This window comes from Trichomonas vaginalis, chromosome II (assembly GCF_026262505.1).
Source record: "Trichomonas vaginalis G3 chromosome II, whole genome shotgun sequence".
NCBI classification, from domain to species: Eukaryota; Parabasalia; order Trichomonadida; family Trichomonadidae; genus Trichomonas; species Trichomonas vaginalis.
The window spans coordinates 4,180,154-4,200,928 of NC_067204.1; the positions used below are offsets into that span (position 1 = coordinate 4,180,154).

Sequence of the window (20,775 nt, forward strand, 5' to 3'; positions counted from 1 at the left end):
TTGAAGAAAGTTTTCAAGCAATTAACAAAGGATTACTCGCTATGAGGTAAAATTCTAGATTTTCACCTCATAGCGAGAGCTTCCCTTTCATTGCTTGAAAACTTTCCCCAGCTTCAAAATTGGGGAAAGGGCTGTAAAGTCGACTCCGATACCAGCAGGTACCAGAGTATTTAAAAGAGAAGCCCTCGTACGAGTTTCTATGAAGACCTTCTCATTCAAGAAGATCTTAATAGAAAATCGTACGAGGCATTGGAAACTCGCGTCTGGTACATGTTGGTACCAGAGTGTTTGAGATTTGAAGACTCTGGTACTAACATGTACCAGAATTTATGATGAATTTAAGATGGACCATTATAAAATGGTAGCGGTTTGTTTCAAAAAATTTAGATGAGATTTGCATAGATATAGATTATATGATTTATACATATGAAAAATAATATATAAAAATATAATTTTGAGATAATTATGTAAATAATATTTTAAATATTTGAATTTGAGGTATAATTTTATAGTAAAATATATTATAAAGAGTATTTATATAAATATTGTAAAATAATATAAGTAATAAAAATTGAGACTCCTCCCTGTTTTTGATGTTTTGTCACTTTTTCGGTAATTCTTATTGTTTCACCAATATTATGAAATATATAATCAATGATACAATACTATCTTATGCGCAAATTTTCAAAAAAAGTATTCAAATATCTAATGTGGTGAAGCGCAGAAAGACCTCTAGATTTGGGTTGTTGACTTTTTTCAATAATGAAGATATAGACTCTTAATCATATTTAAACATATTATTTCAAATAAAAATGAACATCGGATGGACCAATTTGAGAAATCTTGATCAGCGGGCTCTCAGGGAAAACTCCAATGTTTAAGGTTTTGATCAAATCTCTTCTTTTTGATATCTGAAACGACAATAGGTATACAATAGTATGGATATGTTATGGTCATGCTTATGCAGAATGATATCTATTCTATCAAGAGAAAAAAGACCTCGAAGAGTCGAAAATTGAATAGTTGTAAACTAAAGCGGTGAACCCTTAAATTTCAATCAATCGATAATGAGTAGCTCCAAAATAGATTACAATATAACTGTTAAACACAATTATTGAAGAAAACTTTCTTCACACGAGGATTGATTCATAGAAACATAGAATGGATTTATAGATTTATGGGTTTGATTCATTCATCTCTCCAAAAATACGAAAAATGTTATAGAAACACATAGTCATATAGTTGTGATGCCATATCACGAGTAGTGAAATTATGATCAATGAAATCTATATCAAATCATATTATTTGCTGACTAAAAATAATGTTTATAAATAACCACGGCAATATTAATAGATATTATACATATCTCTTATCTGCAAGCGTTAACTGTCACTTTTTATACGTTTAACGGCAATGACTGATTTGTTTCAAGCTATTCGCGAGAATAACACTGATCAAATCAAGAACATTGTTGCGTGTGATGTCGGAATGCTTAAGAAAGTGAATGAAGTTCTTTTATTTTTCTCATAATATTCTTTTATATTTTATGGATTAACTCCTCTATTATTTGCCGCTCAGATTGGTCAATGCGATTGTGTTGAAGCTATCATAAATGATAATCCATCTTCATTATTCGAAAAGGATTCGACTGAAAATAATGCAATTCATTTTGCAGCCCAAGGAGGACATGTTAAAGTAGCAGAGTTTCTTGTATCTAAAGGTTTGAACCCATCATCGCGTAATTTGGATGGACAGACACCTCTCCACATTGCTGCCAAAAACGACAAGCCAAATTTTGTCAATTTTTTGCTTGATAATTGCAAAGTCAACATTGATGACAAAGCTAATAACAAATATAGAGCAATTCACTTTGCTGCTGAAGCAGGATCAACAGAAGCAATCAAAGCTCTGATTGAACATAATCCCTATTTTGAAACTGAAGGATTTGACACTCCAGAAAATTTGGCACAAAATGCAGGAAAACCTGCCGCTGCTCGAGAAATTAAGAGATATGTTAGATCAGGAAAGATGCCTAAGACAGAGATAGCATCAAATGTTAGATTATCTAACACAGGAGTTCAAATTGAAGTTCGCCATGTCGGTGTTCAAGTTCCTGAACCTGAATCTGCAAACACAACAACATCAGGAACAGAAGACAAACCAAAAACAATAAGAAGAAGAGTCAGAAAACAACTTGATGTTCCTAAAAAGGTCAAAAAGTCTAGAACAACGAAAAAGAGAATCACTTTCCAAATCAAAAGCCAGAACAAAATCAGCAACAGGAACAAATGAAACATATGAAACTGGAACTGAAGAAGAAGATGAGGAATACACTAAAACTCATACTTATGAATATGAAACAATCGAAATTCCTGCCAAGAAGAAGATTCGCCATAGAAAACTCAAATCCAAATCAAAATCTAAAACAAAAACAACAGATGAAAATGAGTATTATTATTCTTACTCTTATGCAGAAGAGGAAGAAGATGATAAAGAAAAAAGTACTTCTGGAAGTTATTTAACAAAATCTGACGAATATAACAAAAAACAAGAAGAAGAAAGCGAAGAAGAACAAAATAAAGAGGAAGAAGATACATCATCTGTTGTCAAACCAAGCAAAGCTCTTAAGTTAAGATACGATCCAAATGATTACATCGATGAAAATCAACAAGTTGAAGTCAAGAAAGAAAATTGCTTGGAAACACAAATTGATTTGGAAAAGAACCAAAAGATGATGGAGAATGACTATAAAGACGAAGTCATGCCAGTTCCTGTCGTTTCAAGATCAATCTACAATCCACTATTTGATTTAATTCAAAGAGGCGACAACGAGCAAATTTTAGAAACAGTCAGAAATGATGAAAGTTTGGTTTTGCAGCCGAAGGAAGAAGGAATCACTCCATTATATTTCGCGACTATGCAAGGAAAGTATTCTGTTGTTGAATTCTTGGCAAAACATGGCGCTGACATAAATTCTCCTGATAAAGATGGAAGAACAGCACTTCACATCGCAGCAATTTATGGTCAAAAGAGTTTGTATCATAAACTAATGTCGTTAGGAGGAAAACTTGATGTTAAAGACAAAAACGGACAGACACCAAATGAAATTTTCAAGAAAAGAAGAGAAGTTTTCGAAGAATTCATCGGAAGTTGTTATCACGGAATGACGTCGAAAGCTGAAGAGTGTCTCCACATTTATCCATCATTTATTAATGAAAAGGATAGAGCTGGAATGACAGGATTAATAAGGAGCCTCGAAAACAGCCATTTCGATACATTCCAAATGCTTCTTGAAAATGGTGCAGATGTTAATACAAAAATGAGTGATGGCAGAACAGTTTTGTTTTACGTAGTCGAAAACAACATGCTTGAATGGGTTGAATTGCTTCTTTCTAAAGGAGCTGACGCAACAGTCGTTAAGAAAGGAGGTGGCACTTTGCTCGGAGCAGCAATTAAAACTCAAAACACAAAAATCATCGAATTATTGATGAAAAGTGCCACACAAAAATCCGGTCAAGATCCGGAAGGAAATACGATTTTGCAAGCAGCAGCTAAGGTAGGAAACTATGATTTACTTAGTTTGTTAATAGACAGCGGCGCCGATATCCACGAAAGAGGTAGAGATGGCGATACAATTTTACTTACTATCGCGAGAAAAGCATTTCCGAATGCAAGGTTAGCTTTCAGAAAGGTAATGATTGCTGGAGCTGACATCAATGCTCGTGGCAATGATGGAAAGACAGCTTTACACCTTGCGGCTGCTAATGGAAATAAAGATTTCGTTCAAGCTTTGATCGCTGCTGATGCTCAGATTAATATCAGAGATAAGTCAAAGCAAACACCTCTGGTGTTACAACAGATACTGTTATTGCTGATATTTAAAGTCAAAAGGTGGAATTAAATAATTTGTATTAAATTATAAATATTGCTTTTATCTTTTATTTATTGATATATTTGTAAACATTTATGCAGAATAGCATCTAAAAACACATGAGTTATAATGACTTCCAATTTTTTTTCGACCGATAATCCTTGTATCGGATTTATCATATTTAATGCGTAACATGGATGCGATTTTCAGTTCCTAAGGCAATGAAGTCAATCATCATTATCAAAGTTGAAATAAAAGACAAATTCAAATCAAACAAAAGTTTAGGCTTGCGGAAATAGACCAATTACATAAAATTTAAATATACACTATTGTGTACATGCATATATTGTTAATATTTTATCGACTAGGTCGATTGGTTAAATTAAATTTGTTTCAAATGCATCTTCAGTTTTAGGAACATCGCCCATGTATTCTACCCGGTCTACTATAAATTTGTATAATAATAGCCGGTAGTCGAACAATTTAATTTTGAGATGATTTCCTGAGCCAAGTATATCTTCTCAAAATTAATAGTTGGATTCTCCTAAAATGAAAGAATATGGTATCAATTTCCTCGCTAAATTAATTTTCCTCTTCAATTTTTTCGATAGTTATTTTTTTCAAGTGATTGAAAAATTATTTCATCTTTAATACATTGTGAAAGTTTCTTTCCATTAATTTTCAAAAAAAGTTAACCGTAGTTCAAAGTTTTATCGGAGAAACAGAAAATCATGGTTATCAATAACTAACTAAAATTAAAATGTTTTTAGCCTGACTGACATTAGTATTTCACAATTTTGAGAAGATGTAAAATTTTTTTGAATAGGAATTTTTGTTGATTTTTTTGTGAGTGTTCTGTGAAAATTTCATGGTCTTCTGTCATCCAGCTTGAAAATACATAAATACCATAGTAAGCAGGTCGTAAATCAATTCATAATTTACATTCAAAAATCGCGAATTCAAAAAAATAGCATTGAAGTATCCTTAATTCAAAAGTTGCACTTTTGGTTCCTGAAAAATCCAAGTTCACAGATGATGCGTCGCTGCTGTTGCAAATGTGGTTGTTTATGTGTCAACGGACGCGAAGCTGATCCTGAGGAACTTCCAGAACAATTGAGAACAAAACGCGACGACAAACAAGACGCTTTTGTAATCAGATCTAATAGTATCGAAATCAAAGATGAGAATTGTCTCGAAGTAACACCAGAGACATCACAGAAAGTCACCATTGTATGCATGAAATGCGGACAATACATTACCCTTTTCGAGAAAATGGGATACGGTTTTGCAGTCTTGAACAGAAATCAATACAGACCATCTAGAAGGCAATCATATACCAACACAAACCAGGACTCAAAAATGATTTCAAATCCACTCATCCAAAAATATGTGAATTTTGATTCACAAAAAGATAATGATGATCCATTATTTTCTTATGATTCTTATGCTAGTGATACAGTTCTTTCAGAAGAAGATGATATAAACTTCATTGATGATGGAGATTTTGAGTACATGTTTTCGGGTACTACAGATCCTTTTGTTGGATCGTTTACTGACCGATTCATGGATTCTCCAGTTAAGGATTTATTACTCACACTTGTATAATTGATCTTATATGTTGTTATGTTCTCTTAAATTTCGATTTTATATTTCATATCTTTTGTTGAGTATTAATTGTATTAGGAAATGCTGATCGTTATTATTAACTATATATGCTTTGATTCAAATTGAAAACAAGCAAAATCTTCCAATTGAAATCATTAAAATTCAGCCAAAATGGTTAAAAATACATTCACAAATTCTGATATAGATATTATTGATCTAAATATTTGACACTTTTGAATGTTAGAATTTGAATTGGTGTTATCAAAATCAATTGTAATGTATTCAATTCATAAATATGAGTGATTGGAAAATTTAAGGATTTTTGTTTAATTTGTTATTTTGAGATAAATCTTTAAGAAGGAATTTTTTGATTGAATGAATTATTTTTATGGACCGAAGATTTCAAATTTTTATTTAATATTTAGCGATTTAACTTATAGTATATTAAGTCCATTAATTAATGAAATGAAATGTCAAAATGATCGTTATTAATTGATGTTTAAATATAGATGCTAGTGTGGCAAAAAGGCTACGAAACAAGCACGTTTGTAAATTATACAACTTCATAAAATAGTGAGAAAAGCTACATTCAAAATTATTCGTAAATTGTGATATTGAGTTGAATGATTTCCCTTGGAGAAATTTTAAATGTCCACATTTTCGGAACTTTTTAATATGTATAATGATATTAAAGTATATTCCGTCTATTTTCCATTATATTTATTAAGCAATATCTAATCAAAATTAACATCGAAAATTTCATTTCATACTTTATAATATTTGAGATATTAATATCCTATTAACAACTCATTTTTTATGATCATTCTCTAGTTTTCTCCCTAGGTTTTCTGAATTTTTTTAAAACAGCAAAAAATCATAACCTACTCTTCATTTAGTAGCACTTGGGTAATTCACAAAAAGTTAGATATTTTTACTAAGGTTTCGTTTTGCGAAAAAAACGTACAATACGCAAATTCGCTAAAAAAACATTTAGCTAGCAATTTCGACCTTTGACTCCACTCAAGACGTCACTTTTTTAATTTTGCGGTATCATATTTTTGAAAATCTTTATGAATATTATATAAAAAGTCTCTTTAATATCTATATTAAAAAAAAAAAAAAAAAAAAAAAAGGTAGTGGTGGCTTCCAGGCACTTCGTGCCTTCTAGCCCTGAGGATGATTGGTATAATGAAGTTTTTTTTCTTGGGTGTGTCCTTCCAGGCACTTCGTGCCTTCTAGCCCACATAAATGAAGTTTTTATTGGAGGTCTCCAGGAGCTTTTCACAAATTATATTGTTTTCATGTTTTGTCAAGACTTCATCGTAAATGTTTTGTCATGATTTCTTCGTAAATGTTTTGTCAAGACTTCTTCGTTAAAATCAGCAAAATAAGTTTTAGGGTAGAAGGTTAGATATAACCTCTTTTCTAACCTCTTTTTCTACTCCTGAATTTTCATGATTTCTTCGTCATAGGCACGGAGATAGGACGGTTATTTTACAAAAATGACAACACTTTGACCGAGTAGTTTTTTGTGCTGAACAAAAAGTGTCATATAAACATCTGTCAAAAACCGCTTTTTAACTTCACTTAAAATGCACCTAAGCTACGTAAGAATATACGTAAGAGGAAGAGAGCATTGAAACATCCAATAGTAAAACTAACACCACAACAACAGTTGCAACAACAAATTATGAATGACCCCACTAGTTTTGCAACAAATGTCAAGCAACCCTATGCTTTTAAACCGAGTTATTGGTGCACAAAGTGGAGGTTTAAGAGCGGCACTTTTAGCGATGGCAGGCTATGGTGGAGCTGCAGACGGAACAGCTTATAACCCTCAAAGTCAAATGAATTTGAGTTCACTCAAAATCAAATAACAGATGTCAAAAAGTCAAACATAGACATACAGAGACAAATAAGTGAAAACGAAAGAAACTAGAATATGACAGACACACAAAGAAACTCATGAGTTAAACGTAGAGAAAAAGAAGAAAGAGAAACAACTGAAAGAACTAAGTACAGAGGAATATGCGAAAAAAGTGTCAGAAAAAGCAGCAGAAGTAAAAAATGGAACAAGATGTCATAAATTTGAAAAACCATACTACTCAATATAAAGTACTGAAAGATGAGAGATAAAACAAAAAGCCATGAAGACATATATGGATAGCGATGAGTATAAAAAAGAAGTTGAAGCAAATGTAAAGGCAGAAAAACTTTTACAGTTGCAAAACCAAACGTACAGTATGAAAACTTAGCACAAAAAGTAAAAATAACGACGCCCATGCAAAAGGCAATGAAAAGCGCAGAATATATAAAAGCTAACAATGACTGGTTAGATGCCCAAGCCAACGCTAAAGCAGCCCAACTCATAGGGTCAATAAGGACAAAAATACAAGCGGATGAAGACAGTTCAAATGAAGCTTTAACGAATGCTGACTTTAAGAACGCCTTCGAAGCTCTTCATAGTAAGGTGAAACAAGTGAACGACTTCTCATCTGGAAAGAAACTGAAGTCTGAAGGTTTCGACAAAGAGTTAAAAGAAGTAGCACAAAATATGACGACAAATAACAGATGCAGCAACGAGACAGGCAAGTTCAAAGTGCCTATGACGCCGTTAGAGCAACTGTTGTGGAAAGTCAAGAAAAAGAGTTACAACAGACCAAAACAGACTAGTAAATGCTTTCTTAAGAACGAAAAGTCAGGTAGGACATTACGCTGCAGATGGAACATATGTGCCAGCTGGTGGAACTTATATACCAGCTGGTGGAACTTATATACTAGCTAGTGGAACTTATATACCACCAAACCCTCCAAGAGAAGCACCTGCACCAGGACTACCTAAAAATTTACATCGTCACATGGACATAGACACAGGCATGCACCAAAACCAACCAACAACCAACAGTTCAAACCCTGCACAACAACCACCTCCACAACCAGCACAACACCAACAGTTCAAAACCCTGCAACACAACCAACAGTTCAAAACCCTGCACAACAACCACCTCCACAACCAGAGCAAGGACATAAAAGAAGTAGAGAACAAGGAAACCAAAGAATTCTTAAAAATGCTTAAAGAAGACTATGGTTACCCAGATACTCTTGACTTGTGACAGATATAAAGAAGCTATTAGAAAGTTCAAGGAAGGAAATACTGACCCGAACCTATTTAGCTTTATGTTCAAGCACCAAAATGGGATATAATTTCAAACCTGGAAAATACAAGCTCGCTAAGGGATATGATTTAATAGCATATCATCCAAATGACATGGATGAATTTACTCCGAGATATTTGGTGGTCAGAGAATAAATGATAATTCAACTATCTTCATGAAACGCGTAAAAAATAGAGACCGGAACGAAAGAAGAAGGGTTATGAATGCGGATGGCTTAAATAGGGAACTTGTTAAAAACGGTCTCGGAATATATGAAATGCCAGCAGATGAGGTACAGAAACTCCACAGGAAGAAGTTCAGATACAACCAGACATGGAAGAAAATAGTTCAGCAACAACAGCTAGAAGAGCCTGAAGAAACGAACAAGTCCCTCCTTTGGAACTAACTTCACAGAACTAGATGAAGATTTGGAACAGCCGAAAAATCTTGACCCTCAACAAGTGTATGCGGAGAATATGGAATCTTTCCAAGAGTCTAAAAAAATTCGGCTGACATAGTAGAAGAATTGAAAAATAGTTTGCCGACATACAAAAGACTCCAACATCAGATGAAAATATCCAGCATAGAATGGAAGAACTGAAAAAAAATGTACACAAATACAACAACCCTTTTACTTACGAGCATTTTACGTTCAATCTTCGGATGAACTCGGTGAAAATAAAAGGTTAAATTTCAAGAAAACATATAGAAATGAAACATTTGTTTAAAGTTCATTCAGAACCTAACCAAGATGGAAACAAACCACTTTTGTTTCTGCAGACGATGGAACTACAATGAGATGGGTCATAAAGCTAATCCGGATAGGTGGTTCATAAACTTACAACCACAATCCAAGAAGTTGTAGACGCAATGGAAGTCAATGGTGAACGAGATATAGCTGGTATTTTAAGCGCGGCTTTAATGCCATTGAAAGATATGAAACATGCAGAATATTTGGACCAGTATGAAATGAACATGGCTGATGGAAATATAACACCTGACGTTCTAGAACATTTATCTCAAAGAACTACACAGAACCATAGAGATGGTATATTTGGTGAAGAGTTTAGAAAGAAAGTTAGGGAGAGAGAAGGAAGAGAACCTATTGTACATGACCTTGCAAACGAAAGTTTACAAAATGTCATAAAACACTTACTTTGCAGACGATGAATCGAGAAGGGATGAATATTTAAGAAAACTCAAATGGACAGTACCAAATGAAAGTTTAGTATTGAAAAAACATGTTCTCTTGACAATAATAAAACCATAACAGAAATAAACGACGCAAGACTGAAAGATTGGGTAAAAGCTTCCCATTCAAAAAGATATAGTTGGTAACATGGAAAGAAACCAGAATGGCTACAAAAACATATATTTGGAAACGAGCTTATTCCATATGGACAGGCACTGTTTGAAAGAGCTTGAACCGGAAACTCAGGACAGAGTCATGCAAACAATAAGCGACGACTCAAATACAAACTATGACAAACTCTTTCTAGGATATAGGTTACCTGAGATGGGCGACCCAGAGCCAAAAAGCAAAAAGGGCATGGAAAATTTGCAACATACTAGATGAACATGAGGCAAAGATGCAACAACTTGAAGCAGAGGGCAAGTTACCAAAAGCGACACCAAAGAAAGAGAGTAGAACAAAGTAAAGCTTGTACCACGTGGGTTCTATTATGATATATAAATCCAACTATTCTATATTTTTACCCATATGAAATGTACGCCGCTCAGAATATAACGCCAACAGTTTTGGATGCCATGAATGGAAATGTTTCCGAATGTATAACGAATGCGACAATGCCATTAGAAGGTCAGAAATAGTTCCTGGAACTTACGAATATACAACTGCTGTTTCTTATGGAAACGTAGGTGAGTTGTGGAGAAGGTTCTTCAACAACAGTAATATTGCTTGCGACAGGTTTCATATTATTTCTATTGACAACTCATTCTTATACGTGGAACAAGACATTGAAATAAAACCTTCTGCCAAGTTGTCTGACAAGAAAGGTTGCAATGGAATTTCTATGTCGGATACCAATATGCTCCAGAAGTTTTCATGGATAAGATATATTCTAACTCTGACTTAGTTCAAACAGTAACATGGGCAACTATGAATGGTTCGCTTTGAGAAACTCAGTACAACCACAAGCTAGAGAACAAACAGACCAGTATGCAACTATTGAGAAAATAAGAGACTTGACCCTAACGTTCCAGGAGTTTATGTTAACCTTTCTGGACAAACTGCAGCAGCAGTAACCAAGTAAAACTGAAACTTAGAGTTCCTTTGTCATCTTCCTCATCTTCAGGTTTTTAAGATACTTGCCAAACTGGGCAGGAAAAATTTCTATCGAACTTACTCCAAGCAAAAATAACTTAGTCATTGCACCAACGCAAGACCCATTCATCTACAGACGTAGTGGGAACAAATAAAACGTCATTCGCGAATTTTGCAAAGGCAAGGTTGACTTAGACTTTGGTTTCTCAAACCTCAACACTGAAGTAACTATTATTTCAATGCTGCTGGAGATGCCTTGGGACCCAGTTAAGTTCACATGCGAAAAATTTGAATGCAAAGAAAATAGAAAGCAGACTTGCAGTCTATATGTTGAACCCAGATATTTCAAATGCTTTAGCTGCCAAATATATTGGCAGTTCCACTTATGTTCCCCTATACACCAAATATCTGTCAAAGACTTTGCAGGTGAAGTTGGAAACCAAAGTGCTGACCCAGGTGCAAGAACAGATATTGCTTTAACAACTGCAATGAAACATGCAGATACTATGTTTGTACTGTTCAGACGAACTAATAATGACTATTCTTGTTTCTACAACCCCGGTATTAAATATCATATAAACATAGATGGCAAATATTATCCAAGAGAAGAATATTCTACCAGTTGAGGATATGAGGTTCATACAACTTGACATTAGATGCTATGAACTTTAACAACAAACTTCACAACAACCATTTAACCCTGAAATGCAAAGTTCTATTATGCCATATGTGAAAGTATGGACTGTCATACAGGAGGTCAAAAACTCAATTCGTAGAAGTTATTTAAATGAAGCAATAGATGCCTATGAAGGGTTTGACATTACATCAGAAAGTGAGAGATTGGCGAGAATGTTAAACGTTAATATTGATTTCTATTATTGTGATCCTCAACCAGAAGACGTGGACATAAATAAGGTAGACTTTCCATTAGTGGAATCAATAATGATAGATCCAGAATTTGAAACAGTAAATATTTTATTAACACAGAGTCCATGTGGAAAACTTCACGCTGACAGAATTACAGACGTTGAAGCATTCACAGGATATAAAGTTTGCCCCTTTTGCAAAGAAGAAGTATATTCTATCCGTGATGACCCAGAAAGGAAAAACCAAAGAAGATTTTTAAAACATTGTGAGAAATGTAAAGAAAATAATGGAAGATTAATTCAAGACGTTCAATTGCAAAACACACAACAACCATATGCACCACATATTACGAAACAGAAGATATATCAATGGCTATTAGCACATAATTTGCAGGAATATTATAAACCAACAAGATATTATATTACTTTTGACTTCGAAACATTAGAGACTAAAGAAGAATTACAACTTTCTGAGTGTGCAACTTTGAATGCTTACTTAAAACCATTCATGGTATCATCAACGGTTAAATTAAACGATAAAACATATACGAGGAATTTTTGCTTAACTTCAAGTGATTCTTTTATTTCTGACTGGATTGAATTTTTATTTTCAACCTGTTCATTAGTTGCTAAATCAAATATTGAACAATACGATGAATTATTGAAGCCACAAACGGTATTAAATGAAAAACAGAAGGAAGCATTTAAAGAACTTCTAGATGAGGAATTCAATAAAGTGAATATCATAGGTTTTAATTCGGGAAAGTTTGATTTAAATTTAATTCTTCGTGATTTAAACACTGCAAAATGGAAAATAAAATCAATGCTGGGTTCTTCTTCACAATTTAAGCAAATCATTGTAAAGAAAACAAACATTCCATATGAATTGAGATTTATTGACATCAGAAATTATATAGCGGGTGGAACATTGGACCAATTCACTCAAGATTTCGGAAACAATAAAACACGTGTTAAATCCTTTTTCCCTTATCAATTTATCACATGGGAGAATTACGAAGATGAATTATATAAAAAGGAACCATTCACTCAAGATTCATTTTATTCAGCATTAACTCAAGAAACTATATCAGATAGTGATTATCAAATATATCTCAATGATGCTAAAAATTTTAAGAATAGATTAGAATATTTTATTCATTATTGCAATAAAGATGTTGAAATTATGATTGACCCAATCGATAAAATTATTGAAGAAACATTTGTTTATAAAATTGACATGCTTCATAATCTTTCTTTATCATCGAATGCTTCAATGATTCGCTACGCTTTAGCATATAAAGACTTTAATCCTAACGAAAAATATCCAGAAGAAGAAAATGTGGAATCAAGTTTTGAATTAACGAAAAAGTATTGGAAATATAAAATTGAATCATATAAGAAACAAGATGAAAAAGCAGAAAGGGATACTAAAAATAATGTTTCAATGGATGATTTTCAATACTATCACGATTTAATCCTTTCATCTAAATGCAAAATGTGTGGTAAAGCGTTTACATATGCTAATAAACCAACATTAGATAGAATAGATAATGAAAAACCACATACTAAAGATAATTGTCAGTTAATGTGTTGTTATTGCAATGTTGTGAAATCAAACAAAGATGAAGATGTTCAACGTTTAAGAATTAATTTAAGAAATTATACATTAAAAAATAATTTACCAATGACTCTAGATTCAGTTGAAGCGTATCACATCCTCCGTAATGGAATTACTGGTGGGTTATCAAATGTTCAACATAGAGTAAATCTTAAAGGAATCACGCACATTAATAAACTTTCATATAATCCAGAAACTAAAACTGTATCAAATGAGGACACCACCAACATTATGACTCATTTTGTTGGTGTTGACTTTAATTCATTATATCCTTCATCATTTTCATCTAATCCTCATGATTTTATTCAATATACTGACCATAAAATGTATATGCCGGGAAGATTGAATGGAGTTATCATTTGTGATACAGCAACAAAGAAAGCAAAAGCACTGGGAATAATTAAGAAGAAAAATACTTTATTCGTGGCTGAAGTAAAGGGTCACATTGATGAAAAATACATTAATGATTACATAAACTTTTTACCAATAATAAGAAACTTAGATATTATCACAGATGAAAAAACAATTGGCAGTTTTATGTATAATTACATGAAATCAAACAATCTACCAGTTGACCAGAAACAGAGAAAATTAACTCAGTTAGCATCAACACACAACCAATATCAACCATTTTCTTCTTATTATCTTTGGTATCTAATAGATAGATTTCATTTTATCATTGATGATATTCAATCAATTTTAACATTTACTAAAAACACTTGTTTTAATGAATTTGCGAACAAATTTATGAACGAAAGACAAAAGGCTGAATTAGAAGGAAATAAAGGAAAAAGTTTATTTTGCAAGATTTCACTTAATGGATCATATGGTTACGATGCAATGAATACACAAAATTACGCAAAGACTAAAATAATGAATGCACAGAAGGCACGCGTTGCATGTATGTCAAATAAGTTTAAAAACATAAGAGAAATAGGAGAGGATACGTATCAAGTGATGCTTAAAGATAGATTTTATAGATGTGATACATGTTTACAAGAGGCATTTTTTACTTTAGATAACGCAAAATACTGGTATTTAGTTTTCATTTATGATTTTATGTATAAATGCATGGATGTTAATCATTTTCATTTCATTGAAGGTGATACTGATTCATCTTATTGGGCAATCGCTGGCGACCCAAATCTTCCTAACACTCAAGCATTTCAAGCAATTGTAACCGATAAAAAATTTTATGATAAAAACATTTACAAATTCGCACCTTTTGATTTCTTCTGTTTTGATGAGAAATTTAAACCTAAATTAAAGAATAAAGCTGAAGAAAAAGCACATGAGAAGAAGTTATTGGGTTTAGCAATTGAGAAACAAGGTGATAACATGGTTGCTTTATGTCCTAAATGTTATACTTCATTCAACGGTTCAATTGATGGAAGTGATTTTAAAAAGATTGCACAAAAAATGAAAGGAGTTAGTTTACGACAAAATAAACAATTAACACCTAAAAATTATTTGGATATAATAAATGATAAAGTTATTTTCGATGGTCAAAATATTAATTTACAACTTAAAAACGGGTCAATGACTCGCTTAACAATCGGTAAGACTGCATTAACAGGAGCACACACTAAGGCTGTATGTTGTGAAAATGGATGTTGTATGCCATTTATTTAATGAAATGCCACAGAAGAGACAAAGAGGTGGGCACCCTTAAACATTTATTTTATTTTTATATAAATGGATAACGTAGATTTAATAATTTTAATTGATGATTTAATATTTAATCAAAATTTTCTTAGTTATTATGATTTTAAATCATATCTCCAAAAATATGATGAAAATATAACGGGTGATGATATGGATTATTATTATCCATATTATAAAAATGAAGTTTTGAAATATCATGATAGAATAATTTCTAAAATTAAAGACAAAATTAAAAATAATGATTATAAAAAGGGAAAAACTAAACCACAACTGAAACAGTTGAAAGATTTCAAAAATAAAGTATTAACAGAAGAAGATATTGATGAATTATATAATTTATATAATCCTGAGCCGCAAAAGCCAAAAGAGAAAGTAGCAAATGTTCAACAGCTAAAGGTGCAAAACACCCAGGTCCTTCAGACCATAAATGATGCACAAGCTTTAATTTATGATTCATTAGTTAAACCATATTCAGCCCGACTTTTAAATGAAGATCAACTTTTGGAATTCATCCTTCAACATAAACTCGAAGCGGGAAAGTATATCAAACCTTTATATACAGCATATTTAAAACAAATGAATAGAATACATCCAGAATTAATGAAAGGAAAATCAACAACTAAAACTTCATCATCCAAAATCAAAGCAGATAAAATTAAACCACTTGCAACACCAAAACCTCCAACGACAGTACCTCCTCCTCCTTCAGTTAATCCTTCATCATTCACTTTATTATATCCATTTCAAACATTAAAGAAGCAAAAAGATTTTAAAAAGGATTTCAAGATATTAAATAAACCAATTGACCCGAAAATTCAACCGTTAAAGGAAAAATTTAGTCGCCCTTCATTTGCTCCATATCCATATTCATACGAAATCGATCATCTGGAATATTCAAAAGGAAAAGTTACTTATTTATTTGCCATTAACATTAACACCAGATATTTATATTGCATTCCAGTGAAAGGGAAAACAGAACAGGAAACAAGAAGAGCTATTCAATACTTACTAGATCATGAAAGAGTAGATAATATCCGGGGTGATGGCGATAAAGGATTTCAGGCAACTATGACTCATTATTTCCCACAAATTAATTTTTACTTTTCATCCTCTCCATATACGTTTCATAATAAAATAATTGATGCGGTAATGAGAACTCTTAGAGATGCGTTAGGGGTTAACGGTCAGATATACTGGGATGGAAATCATGACTCCATCATACAGCAGTTAGTATATTATTACAATAATACATGGCATAGAACTATAAACATGAAACCAGTGGAAATGAAAAATGATATTTCAAAAGAATGGGAATATATTAGAAAGCAAATGGAAAGGTTAAATGATGTTAAACGTGAACAAATTAATTCGGGGCTCATGAATTTTAAACAAGGGGATAAAGTTTTGATTCATCTCGATTATGGAAAAACTAATAAATTAATGACAAAAAGAAGACGAAGATTTGACACAATAGCTGAATTTGTTAGATATATTAACGGCAATGCATTAGTTGAAGTTGGCGATAAATTAATAGAAATTCCGATTTATTTTATTACTCCATTATATTTAAATAATATTTAATTTTTTTTATTTCGTAAGAAAATGAGTGACAATGAAGCAGTCAAGAGTCCTGATTCAATTAAGATTCAGAGTCCAGACGATGAATATAAAAAGAAACTAAACAGAATTAAATCAAAAATATGTTATTACAAAAAGAAGCCACAATGTGGTGGGGTTGAAAACGATAAAGAGAGGAAAGAAATAATCGAAAAATTAGAAACTTATCGTTCAATCCTTAAACTGAGTGAAGCAAAAATAAAAGAATTTAATAGAATAAATAAATTGATTGGAAGAGATGAATTTAATAAAGATGAATTTTTAAACTCTATCCAAATTTAATTTTTATTCCTCTTCGACAACATCTCTCTTTCCATCATTACCGCATAACCACATTTTCTCAATTTTAGTGGTTTGTTATTTTTAACATGTTCTTGCATCATTTTTATCATTTCCTCCCTTGTTATGATTCGTGGTAAATTTTGAGCTTGTGGGGTATTCATTTATGATAAAAATAAAAATTTGTTATCACTTATTTTATCGTGAAGTGACTCAAAGAGTCCGGAGACAAAGTCTCATGTTTTTAGGTTATTCAAAAATAATTAATTATTGAATAACTGGGAAATAAATTTACGTCAAATATGCAATTTATAAAATCTTATGTCGACAGGCTACGTAGCACAGTGGTCTAAGGTGGTGTTATGGAGGGGTCAAGGTCTGTGGTTCGAACCGCGACAGCGCCGTATTTTCTTATTTTCTTTGTTTGTCTTGTTTGTCGTGAATAAAAAGTGTCATAAAAGTGCTCTATCTTCCACGGGAATAAATAAAAAATTTACTTTATTTCTTCTTTATTTCTTCTTTATTTCTTCTTTATTTCTTTGTTCCCGTGGAAGAAGGGTTTTGCTGTTTTTTCTCAGCCAAAATCAATGATTTTTTCATTTTTGGAATCCTTAGCGAATGAGGAATCTTTTCTCTCGTGGAAGCTTTGACCTAAAATAAGCCGCTAGCGGCAAGGGCGAAGCCCATAATTTAGGTGAAGAGACCCAAAGGGTCAGAGCCGCAAAGCGGCTAGGTGAGATATCACCTGTTTTTTCACCTGTTTTTATGGTAGCACTGAAATAAAATTTTGTTATCAGTTATTTTATCATCATTTTATTAACTTCATCTTTAGTTAATAATTTGAATGGATTCGCTAATGTTCCACCTTGAGTCACAACACTTGCCCCGGCTAATTGTGAAGAACCTGGGATAAGTACTCCATGAAATGATTTCATTGGTATCATTAATTTAGAAATAGTTGGCTTAATTAATTTGGTCATTTATGATAAAAATAAAATTGCATAATTTAAATTTTTTTTCTTTCTCATTTTCTCATTTTCTCATTTTTCATTCTGTTTTGGTTTCAGCAACTTTTCAAGTTGTTGTCTTGTCAGTAACTTTAATTTTAACTTTGGATCAAATATTGGGTTTCCATCTTTATCTCTTCCAATAACACCATATGGTAGAATCTTCATTTATACTAAAATAAAAATTTAAATTATGCTGTTTGCTCTTTTGGAGCTCAGGACTTTCATGATTTCTTCGTAAATTTCCTTAAGACTTCTTCGTAATGAGCGTAAATGACCCAAAAATAAGCCGCTAGCGGCAAGGGCGAAGCCCATGTTTAGGGTAGAAGGTTAGATCTAACCTCTTTTCTAACCTCTTTTCTAACCTCATGAATTTTCATGAATTTTCATGATTTCTTCGTAAATTTCCTTAAGACTTCTTCGTAAATTTCCTTAAGACTTCTTCGTAATGAGCGTAAATGACCCAAAAATAAGCCGCTAGCGGCAAGGGCGAAACCCATGTTTAGGGTAGAAGGTTAGATCTAACCTCTTTTCTAACCTCTTTTCTAACCTCATGAATTTTCATGAATTTTCATGAATTTCCTTAAGATAGAAAAAATAAAGTTAGTTTTATTTTATTTATTTTTTTATTTTGTATGTAAGAACAGAAATGTCAACAATCAGCACAACAACAATCGGCACAACAACAATTCAAGCCGCGAACGGCGGGACTCTGTCCACAACAACAGCACCAAACTCGTTAGTCATGAATCCTACGTCAATGTTAGTAGAGATGAAAAACTTCATTCCTTCTTCATATACTTTCGAAACAAAAATCCAGAAGATAAAGCAAGAACTGTTAACAAGTAATTTAGACTGTAGTGCGAAAGATGAAACAAATGAAGAATATCTTTATGAAATGCAGGACATTATTGACCATTTGCCTAAACTACCTGAAATCCAACAACAAAAACTAACTATTCCTGAATTCGACGAAATTGAAGTGAAACCAACTGACTCGGTAGAAATAAAGAAGTTCATACGAAAGGTAAATTATGAATTCCTTGGTTTTCATTGCAACCATAAGGTTATGGACAAAGATTGTGATATGGTATATAAAAACATCTCTGACATATATAAATCGGAGGAGTTTAAGACATACAACAACTTTGTTTCATTAGTTGCAAAATGTGTATGGCAGATAAGAGATAAAGATAGAAGGGGTAAAATATGGAACGAACAAATAAAACCAACAGCTTTTGAGTTAAAGAAAACCATTGACGCCTTGGTTGTTCTAGCAGGTAAGGTTTCAGAATATAACGCAAAAATGAACCCACAATGTTCTAAATGTAAAGCAGCAATTAGGAAATATAACTACTCCGTCAAAGAGATAGAACGTATGCGAAACGACTATGCTGACTTAAAGAAAGAAGTAGAGAAACCAGCAGAAAATAAAATGAACATGTTAGAATTTCTGAACAAAAACTATCCAACAGTTGACGATTTCCTTCTATCTGATGTCAAGAAGAAGTATAAAGAAACTTTCGGTATCGTTAAAACATTTGATATCCTCAGCGAAGAAATAGAAGCTACGAAACTGTTTAAAGTCTCACGAATTCATAACGTTTACCATGTAAAACGCTTATAAAATAACTGGGGTAGAAAAGAGGTTAGAAAAGAGGTTAGATCTAACCTTCTACCCTAAATTATATTTTTATTGAATTCAGCAACAAAAATCATGAATTTCCTTAAGATAGAAAAAATAAAGTTAGTTTTATTTTATTTATTTTTTTATTTTGTATATAAAGACAGATATGTCAACAACAGAGAACACAACAACAGAGAACACAACAACAGAGAACACAACAACAGTTATCGTTCATGAAGCTATAAATGAAGAATATGAGTACATACAGTTTAACAAACAACTCCGTCTCATTCGTTCGGTCAAAGATGACATGTACCAAATGCAAAGTATAATGAATGCTCTTCATTCTACAAAGCAAGCATATCATTGGTTTGAAAACCAACAGACAAAAGAACTTTTAGAAGAATTTCCTCATATGTTTGCTTCCCTCGAAAAACCGAGGGAAGAGATTCCGTACGAAAATCGCAAGAATTTGGCTCCTGGTTTGAAAGGATATTATGTTCATAGACTTTTAGTAAATGCTGTTGCAATGTGGGCTTCACCTCGCTATGCTTGTTATATTTTCATGATGTTAGATGAAATTCACAGACAAGAACGTGAAAAGATGGAAAAGAAACTTCATGCAAAAGATGAAGTCATTGAAGCAAAAGACAAAAACATACAGAAAAGAATACCACGTTCGGTACCAAAAGGAAAGGAAAAGAACTATAAGTATATGATTTATACTGAAGAGATGGAAAATGAAGAAGATAAAGATATGGTTATGTTGCATTTAGTCAGAAGAAACAACAAAAGCTTTTATGACTTAGCTAAGATTTACAAATCTGACAGAAACTGGTTCTATCGTGAAAACTTACCGATTTCAATGACCCCAAATGAACAAGTTAAACAAATAGTTCAAGATACTTTACCTCAAACACACTATGATATTAAAGGTTGCACAATACTTACATTCAAAGAAGATTTGCCATTACTGAAGGAAAAAATAACAGAATATTTCGATAACTTCAAAGAGGAAGAATGAAGTCACAACAACATTAATGAAGAAGTCACAACAACATTAACGAAGAGAGAATGAGGTTAGATCTAACCTTCTACCCTAAATTATATTTTTGCCTTCCTCCTTTCGTAAATGTCATGTTGTCATCATTTTTAAAAGAAGTTAATTTAACCTGGTGACG

The 20,775-nt window shown here is 32.5% G+C and overlaps 4 protein-coding genes and 2 pseudogenes across 6 annotated transcripts, besides 2 other annotated features; all 6 read left to right on the forward strand.

The window, feature by feature from the left end:
• Positions 1-629: part of a mobile genetic element that runs on past the window's edge.
• Positions 630-1,408: 779 nt separating this feature from the next.
• Positions 1,409-3,901, forward strand: TVAGG3_0483600 (annotated as a pseudogene). The gene has a single exon: positions 1,723-3,901. A coding segment is annotated over exon 1 (2,179 nt).
• Positions 3,902-4,892: 991 nt separating this feature from the next.
• On the forward strand, positions 4,893-5,513 carry TVAGG3_0483610 (uncharacterized protein; the record flags this gene model as incomplete). The annotated part of the gene is made up of 1 exon (XM_001580534.2): positions 4,904-5,476. One exon carries the CDS (start codon positions 4,904-4,906, stop codon positions 5,474-5,476), a length of 573 nt encoding a protein of 190 aa, XP_001580584.2.
• A 6,172-nt stretch (positions 5,514-11,685) lies between these two features.
• Positions 11,686-15,031, forward strand: TVAGG3_0483620 (annotated as a pseudogene). Its single transcript has one exon. A coding segment is annotated over exon 1 (3,346 nt).
• Positions 15,032-15,907: 876 nt separating this feature from the next.
• Positions 15,908-20,775: part of a mobile genetic element that runs on past the window's edge.
• Positions 16,214-16,645, forward strand: TVAGG3_0483640 (uncharacterized protein; the record flags this gene model as incomplete). Its single annotated transcript, XM_051235946.1, has 1 exon — positions 16,214-16,645. One exon carries the CDS (start codon positions 16,214-16,216, stop codon positions 16,643-16,645), a length of 432 nt encoding a protein of 143 aa, XP_051093770.1.
• TVAGG3_0483650 (organellar and viral DNA polymerase type B) lies at positions 18,617-19,594 on the forward strand (the record flags this gene model as incomplete). The annotated part of the gene is made up of 1 exon (XM_051235947.1): positions 18,617-19,594. The coding sequence occupies one exon, from the start codon at positions 18,617-18,619 to the stop codon at positions 19,592-19,594; it is 978 nt and encodes a 325-aa protein (XP_051093771.1).
• On the forward strand, positions 19,761-20,618 carry TVAGG3_0483660 (KilA, N-terminal/APSES-type HTH, DNA-binding family; the record flags this gene model as incomplete). The annotated part of the gene is made up of 1 exon (XM_051235948.1): positions 19,761-20,618. The coding sequence occupies one exon, from the start codon at positions 19,761-19,763 to the stop codon at positions 20,616-20,618; it is 858 nt and encodes a 285-aa protein (XP_051093772.1).